The sequence below is a fragment of the Euphorbia lathyris genome, chromosome 2, assembly GCF_963576675.1.
Source record: "Euphorbia lathyris chromosome 2, ddEupLath1.1, whole genome shotgun sequence".
Taxonomy (NCBI): Eukaryota; Viridiplantae; Streptophyta; class Magnoliopsida; order Malpighiales; family Euphorbiaceae; genus Euphorbia; species Euphorbia lathyris.
The window spans coordinates 42717597-42725797 of NC_088911.1; the positions used below are offsets into that span (position 1 = coordinate 42717597).

General features: G+C 36.2%; 2 protein-coding genes across 2 annotated transcripts; both read left to right on the plus strand.

Moving 5' to 3' along the window:
* Positions 1 to 724: 724 nt before the first annotated feature.
* On the plus strand, positions 725 to 6340 carry LOC136220347 (kinesin-like protein KIN-14P). The gene is made up of 18 exons (XM_066008154.1): positions 725 to 878; positions 971 to 1098; positions 1181 to 1264; positions 1363 to 1440; positions 1519 to 1611; positions 1735 to 2997; positions 3083 to 3164; positions 3246 to 3341; positions 3431 to 3610; positions 3720 to 3826; positions 3901 to 4079; positions 4233 to 4397; positions 4477 to 4730; positions 4837 to 5000; positions 5068 to 5296; positions 5370 to 5538; positions 5646 to 5734; positions 5842 to 6340. Exons 1-18 carry the CDS (start codon positions 872 to 874, stop codon positions 5901 to 5903), a joined length of 3429 nt encoding a protein of 1142 aa, XP_065864226.1. The 5' UTR covers positions 725 to 871; the 3' UTR covers positions 5904 to 6340.
* Positions 6341 to 7269: 929 nt separating this feature from the next.
* Positions 7270 to 7900, plus strand: LOC136220348 (succinate dehydrogenase assembly factor 1, mitochondrial). Its single transcript, XM_066008155.1, has one exon. It carries the CDS (start codon positions 7439 to 7441, stop codon positions 7742 to 7744), a length of 306 nt encoding a protein of 101 aa, XP_065864227.1. The 5' UTR covers positions 7270 to 7438; the 3' UTR covers positions 7745 to 7900.
* The last annotated feature ends 301 nt before the right edge of the window (positions 7901 to 8201 follow it).

Here is an 8201-nt window from a genome sequence, read left to right on the forward strand (position 1 = left end):
AGCTTGAAGCTAACGTTCCCTTCCTAGTTCTCGTCATGAATTCGATGCCGGATCAAATTTTAAATGCAAGAATTAACAGCTTCAAATTTTCTGGTAGTTCAGATGTTTTTGAACCTACTATGACTCCTGATGATGATAATGAGGGTATGCAAGAAATAAATCAACTCTTTTTATATCTTTTTATCAGTAATTTGAACTTCATCATTCTTGTTTATCCTTCTTCAGCAAAGCAGATAATGGTATTGATAGAGTGGATGAAAGGTATCTTGCCTAATTTGAATTTGCCTTTAAAAGCTTCATCGGAAGAGCTAAGAGCCTGCTTGATTGATGGCACTGTTCTTATCCAAATTCTAAACAGGCTTAGACCCGGTTCAACGATTGAGGTTGGTTGTTGAAAATGTGTATCTTATTCCTATGTGTTTGCTGTGCAATTGGTTAGTTTATGTGATAGTCATCAATTTTGTGTTTCAGGGAAGTGGCTCAGATAATTCTCCATCATCATGTTCAAAAAATGTTCAAAAGTTTCTTGCCACGATGGACGAATTGGGGATCCCTCAATTCGAGATAGCAGACCTAGAGAAGGTATCTGATATACTAATGAGTAATGAGATATTCTAGCTTTATGTTTGATTGGATAGAAAGAAAGTTGTTTAGATATACTTTTCATATTCAGGGATCTATGAAAACTGTTATGGATTGCCTTTTACGACTTAAATCAAAATTTACATCTGTTGAAGACAAAACTGGTGCCGTTAGTCCAACTCCTAGAGGAACAACTCCACGTGAAGTTACATCTCCACAGTCTGGGGATGACAGGCAGAAAGCTTCCCCGGAATCAAAATTCCAACGAGTGAATTCTCGCAATCATTTTATGCAAGGTATGAATGTCCAGCAGTTTTATGTTTATTGACTAATTTTTGAAGTCCTATAAGTTTGAGATGTGAATGGCTTCATCTTTAATCCTCAATAGATACACCGACTGCCTTGATGCATCATGTTGGACATAAGTTCCATGAAGTGTTTCAATTGAAACAAGGGCGCTATGCGGATCTTTCTGCTGCTAAGATTTCAGAGATGATGAAATCCAACAGCTTGGATGTATGTTCTCATCCATTATATTCATTTTTCTTTTGTCTTCTACTAGTTTTTCTATAATAATGTTTTAAATCCTCGTGCGCAGAATGCCCCGACTCAGTCACTTTTGAGTGTTGTGAATGGAATTTTGGATGAAAGCATTGAAAGAAAGAATGCAGAAATACCTCATGTATGTCACAACACAACATTTAGTTGTAACATAAGCTTATTTCAGTTCCATTTATAATTGTTTTCCAAGTATGCTCTTATGTTTCTTGTATTGCGCAGCGTGTAGCTTGCCTCTTGAGAAAAGTAGTCCAGGAGATTGAACGGCGTATATCAACTCAAGCAGAACATTTAAGAACTGTAATGAAAAGTTATTTTAGACATAATGGTTTTTCTTGGCTTCTCTATACTGATTTCTTTATCTTTCAATACCTCCAGCAAAACAACCTTTTCAAGTCTCGTGAGGAGAAGTACCAGTCAAGAATCAGAGTACTCGAAACCCTTGCTTCAGGGACAGGCGAAGAACCTGAGGTATGAAATGACACTCTTGCAGTTATAGTGTTTTCCTTGCAATGTGTTCCTGAAAGTTGGTCCTTAGGTTACTGCATAAAATTCTTGTTAATTAGAGTGTCTCCTCCTAAACTATCTATGCAGACCCCCAAGTCCACAACCCCCAAGTCTACAATGGATGGAATGAAGAAAGTTGAGGAGGAATATATGATAAAATTGATGAAAGAGAAAGAACAAGCAAATTTTGAACTTTCAACATTGAAGCGAGATCTTGACATAGCCAAAAAGGAATACGAACTTGAGAAGTCTAAAAGAGACGAAGAAAGGAAACTTGGTAGTGAAGATGTGATCAAACTGATAAAAGAGAAAGAGCAGACTGATATTGAACTTTCAACACTGAAACAACAGTTTGAACTTGAGAAGTCTAAAACGGATGCAGAAAAGACACTCGGTAGTGGAGATGTGATAAAAAAACTGATGAAAGAGAAGGAGCAAACTGATATTGAACTTTCAACATTGAAGCAACAGTTTGAACTTGAGAAGTCTAAAAAGGATGCAGAAAAGACAGTTGGTAGTGAAGATGTGTTAAAGCTGATGAAAGAGAAGGAGCAAACGGATATTGAACTTTCAACACTGAAGCAACAGCTTGAACTTGAGATGTCTAAAAGGGACGCAGAAAAGACACTTGATAGTGAAGAAGTGATAAAACTGATGAAAGAGAAGGAGCAAACTGATATCGAACTTTCAACACTAAAGCGACAATTCGAAATAGCCAGAAAGGAATATGAAGTTGAGAAGTCTAATTGGGATGAGGAAAAGAAATTTGGGAGTGAAGATGTAACAAAACTGATGAAAGAGAAGGAACAAGCTGATATTGAAATTTCGAGATTGAAGCGCGACTTTGATATAGCCATAAAGGAATATGAACTTGAGAAGTCTAAGAGGGATGAAGAAAGGAAGCTTGGGAGTGAAGATGTGACAAAATTGATGAAAGAGAAGGAGCAAATTGATATTGAACTTTCAACAGTGAAGCAAGAATTAGAAATTGCTAATAGAACACATGACTATGAGAAATCCCAAAAAGATGAAGAAGGGAGACTTTTGGAAGAACAGATAATCAAATTGAAGAAAGATAAAGAGCAAATAGATGTTGCACTAGCAGCATTGAAGAAAGAATTGGAAACAGTGCTAGAGACACATGAACTGCATTGCTTGAAAATGGAAAGAGCAGCTAAAAATGTTCAAGACGACCTCGAAAAGAGGATAAAAGATCTTGAGCATACCTTGGAAGATTCAAGGAACAAGGTGAAAGCGCTTGAGGCATATACTGAGTCGAAAAATAAAATGTGGAACAAGAAAGAAGTCATTTTCAATAGTTTGGTGGAGTTTCAATCTGGGAAATTGGAGGTATTCTCTGTCCTCGTTTTTGTCAGCAATCCAGGTTATTAATACTTAACATTATTAAATTTTTTGAATTTTTGACAATGTTTAGGAATTGAAGTTCTCTTCATCCAGCATCAAGAGTGAAATAATGAGAACACAGAAGAGCTATTCAGAGGATTTTGCTTGCTTAGGTTGGTTGGCTATTTGACAATTATATCTATTCTTATACAAGCAATCATGGTGACACTTGATGCTAAGTTTTGATTTATCAGGATCGAAGTTCAAAACATTAATACAAGCAAGTGAGAACTACCATTTAGTTCTTGCTGAAAACCGGAAGATGTTTAACGAGCTGCAGGATTTAAAAGGTGCCACTATAATAGTCTTTGATCTAAAAGTTGTGAATTTGTAAGATCCTCAAGCTAACTTCCAATTTTTTTTTGAATTTGTGATACAGGAAATATTAGAGTGTATTGCCGAATAAGGCCATTGATCGGTGGGCAGCCTGGAAAACCGACGACAATAGATCATATTGGCGAAAATGGGGAATTAGTTGTTGCAAATCCCACAAAACCAGGGAAGGATGGCCAACGTTTATTTAGGTTTAATAAGCTCTATGGTCCAAATTCGACTCAAGGTTATTGTTACTACAATATATCAACATTACTTATTCCCTACTTCGGTTATTCTCTTTATATGAAGATCCATTGCCATATCTAACCATATTTTCAAAAAAATGCTGGCAGGGGAGGTATTTTCAGACACTCAACCCTTGATACGATGCGTTCTTGATGGATATAATGTATGCATATTTGCTTATGGACAGACTGGTTCAGGGAAAACGTACACAATGGTATGAGTTGTGTTTATATCTGCTGTATATGACATCATGTGTCGATGCTGATTCGATTTGATGTTCTGTGCCAGACTGGTCCTAATGGAGCAACTGAAGAAGACTGGGGGGTTAACTATCGAGCTCTCAACGATCTTTTCCTCATCTCTCAGAATAGAAACAGCTCTTTTGCATACAATGTTGGGGTACAAATGTTTGAGATATACAACGAGTCATTGCGTGATTTGCTATCGAATGATGGTTCTCCGAAAAAATATCCTTTTAGTTAGATTGTTTATCAGCTCTTAATTAAATGGCTTTTCAACTCTTGCTTGCATATACTTCTTGATGATGTATTTCTTGTTCTGATATGTTTGATCAAAGAGTACAATCCTGTTGAAACTTTTGCTTCCCTTGATTTGCACACACTCGGGATTAAGACAACTCCTCAAGCAAATGGGTTAGCCGTACCTGATGCTAGCATGCACCATGTCACGTCGACTGCTGATGTTATAGAATTGATGGAAATTGGACTAGGTAACAGAGCTGTCAGTGCTACTGCCTTGAACGAAAGAAGCAGCCGCTCTCATAGGTTCTTACACTTAGTTGCATTATACATCTTCATAAGAACAACATGTTATAGAGGTTTTCATTTAGATTTCTGTATGCAGTGTTGTCAGTATTCATGTTCAAGGAAAGGACTTGCACACTGGTACTACTTTGCAGGGAAATCTTCATTTGGTAGATCTAGCAGGAAGTGAACGGGTGGATCGCTCAGAGGTAACAGGAGATAGGCTAAGAGAAGCACAGCATATAAATAAATCTTTATCTGCCCTTGGAGATGTCATTTTTTCTCTTGCACAAAAGAGTTCTCATGTCCCCTATCGAAACAGCAAACTTACTCAACTCCTTCAAGCCTCCCTAGGTATCTTTTAACATCCTTATTCTGTCGGAAAACGGAAAAATTTCTTCCTAACTTGCGGTAATTATAAATCAATTGCATCCTTACTTTGTTGTTTTTCGTGTTATAGGAGGTCAAGCAAAGACACTTATGTTTGTGCAACTCAATCCTGATACAAACTCGTATTTCGAAACAATGAGCACATTGAAGTTTGCCGAGAGGGTATCTGGAGTTGAGCTCGGTGCAGCAAAGAGCAGTAAGGAAGGCAGAGATATTAGAGAACTAATGGAGCAGGCATGTTTTAGCATCTACAACCGAGTTGGGCATGTTTACATGATTTCTGATGAACTTCAATCTGCAGGTGGCAACTCTTAAAGACACCATTGCGAAGAAAGATGGAGAAATTGAGAGGCTGCAATTAGTTAAAGATATAAAAAGTGCAAATCCTGGAAACGGTGAAAAGGAAGGAAAAGGCTTATCAAAGCCTGCATATTCTCCGGCGAGCAAAAGTTCTGATGGTTCCCAGAGGTTCATGAAATCACCTTCTGATCTCGGAAGGAGTTCAGAATACAGCGAACTTCATATGGAAGGTGATTCCCTGCAATCCATGGAATACTTAAAAACAACAGCATATAATTCTTACGCAATCAAAATCTTCTGTAGGACGCTTAAAATGGCAGGTTTCAGCAGAAGATGTTGAGATTTTAGGAGAGGGAGATGGAGACCATGATGATAGATTAAGTGATCATATGTCCGATGGTGGTTTTTCCACAGGAGCAGATCCTGATGTCTCAATTGATGACAGTACAAAACCGCCCGATAAACCCGAAAAGTGAGAATTTCAGAGATCTCATATGCCACATGCTTATAACCTGGTTTCACTCCTACTTATTCTTGACAACGAAACAAATGAATGCTAAATAAGTCTATTTTACGCAGGAATAAAGTGGCATCTAGGATTCGAAGCCTACAAAGATTAACACAACCTCCAGCAACAGTATCAAGAAACTTGTCAAGAGTACCATCAAGTATAACTAGTCTTTCTGGATCAATTGTTTCAATTTTCGTTGAATATAATGATGAGACCTGTTTTACTTAATCCTTAACATTCTCCACCACTTTGGATTGATTTCAGGTGTAAAGAAAACCAGTAGCACCTCCACCGCGGCGAAGTCTACTGGTCGATCATGGCAGTAAATCAGAAACCACAAAAGCATATTTTTACCCTCTACTTTTTTGTTCTTGATTTTGATTTTTTTGTTGTTGATAGTATCATAGAGTTTCATTATGTATATAGATGCAATGAGGCTTGTTTCCCAAAATAGATAGAGTTGTATTAGCTCTGAATCAGGCTGTAAATTATTTGTTAAACATGTATGTATGTATATACACATAAACGCAACCGCAACCGCAACCGCAACCGCGACGAGGCTGGGTTTTTTTGGCGGAAATGTTGTACAAGCAAAAGGAGTGAAAGAGGCAGAGATTGGTTACATTGTGCAAGGTGAGTACAATTTGTGCAATAATTGTAGATTGTGTAGGCAGAAAGATAAGGATATATTATGGGTCAGCACAGTAGCAGAAGAAGCCTGTGAGAGTTCAGATTTGCCATAAAAAGATATGTTCATGTATGTAGCAGATAGACATATTTAGAATCCTATACTATAGTTTTACCAATTTTTATCTTATGGATAATATTTGTGTATACTTTATTTATGAATTTTGGTGTTGTAAATTGTAATATATATAAATGGTAAATATTTTTACCTCATTTTGTAGAGCTGAAGAATGGGGACCAGACAGTCTAGAAACATGTAAATATTTGTAATTTTTTTTTCATGTCATCATTGATGAAAACATTTGTTTTTTTCTTACAATATAGTTCCATAAAAACAACTAATTCTTACATAAATGTAGATAAAAACACTACTGTTGTTTGATACCATATATAGGTAATGTTGACATGAAGCATGAATATCCAAATACTATTAAATCTAGGTTCATTAAAATCCTAATTTGGAAAATTAAAGTATTTTAAGATTTAGATTTAATGAATCTAGATCAATGACTAAATACATTTGATCATTCAGGATTATGCACGGAACAAGATGACTGAGTGGGTTGTTAGAAAAGTCTGGATTTTTTTTTTTATTGAAGTTCCGTCAAAATTAGTGTAAAGAACCAAATTTCTTGGTAATATTAAGTGTGTAACAAATAAATTGCTAATTATGAGTATAGGGGTGCAGATAAAACTTTGTCAATCTATTAATAAAAGAATTGATTAGTTTATTAATGAGGCTATTAAATAGGTTAATTATATATCAATTAACTAGGAAGTAAGGTTTGGCTCGAGTGATAGACCTAAGACTAGGATCTTGCTTGAAAATATTACGTTAAATTTGTACGTTTTATACGTTAAGATTCGATTTACACTTTCGTTAAAACAGTAGGGTTCAATTTGACATTTATCCCTTTTATATAACAAAATGTATGATTATTTTAAAATTGAGTCGTATATATTCCTAAAATGATTTATTAATCATTTAATCAGTGTTCAGCCAAGTCTTAATCTGGTAGATCGAATTAGGGTTTTGTAGCGTCTAAACTCAACTTTTGAAGATGAGGCCCATTAACTTCATCTCCCACCTTCACTTTCTCAATTTCTGTCGGCAAAAACTAGATCCTATAGTTCCAGTAGAAATTTGTTAATCGAGGTAATTCGAGAAGATGCCATGGGAACTTCTAGAGTGCCAAAGCTCTCAGGGATGCAGAAGCAAGTTCTGGGTCTGTACCGGTCATTTCTCCGAGCTGCCCGTATGAAACCACCCGAGGATCGACGCCAGATTGAATTATTTGTTTCCGCGGAATTCAGGCGTAACTCAAAGGAAGTAGATCGGAAAAATTTCATCTACATCGAGTACCTACTTCGTCGGGGTAAGAAACAACTTGATCTGCTTAAGAGTTCTGCTACTGTTGGATTGTCCTCTTTTAATCTCAATTTGCCTCCGCCTCAAAATCATAGTGACAACAAACCTTGATATTCAATTTCAATTTCATACTCATAATCCTATTTCTTCCATTGCTGAATGATCGAATGCTTGCCGTTATTATTACTCTTTAAAAATGGTATTTTCTGTAAATTGATTCTATCACTTCAATTTGAAGAAGCATAAGAGGCATTAATCTATTCACTTCATCCTTGTCATTCCTATATGAAACATATGCTCGATTAATGCAATTAGTTCAAATATTTAGATGGATGATTTGAACTTTAAACTCAGTACTTAATCTCGACTTGAAATGCGTGGAATGACATTTTGAACTACAATCTGGATTAGTTTATTCAATTTCTTTATATTGAAGTTTTTATCTGTGCCCCTTTTTTGTCATCTTAGTGTGCAGCACAAATTATAGAACCTTGTCATACTGCACATGATGTGGGATATTTTAACCATTGTTTAAGATAGCTAGTCAGGCAGCTATATTGGATCGGGA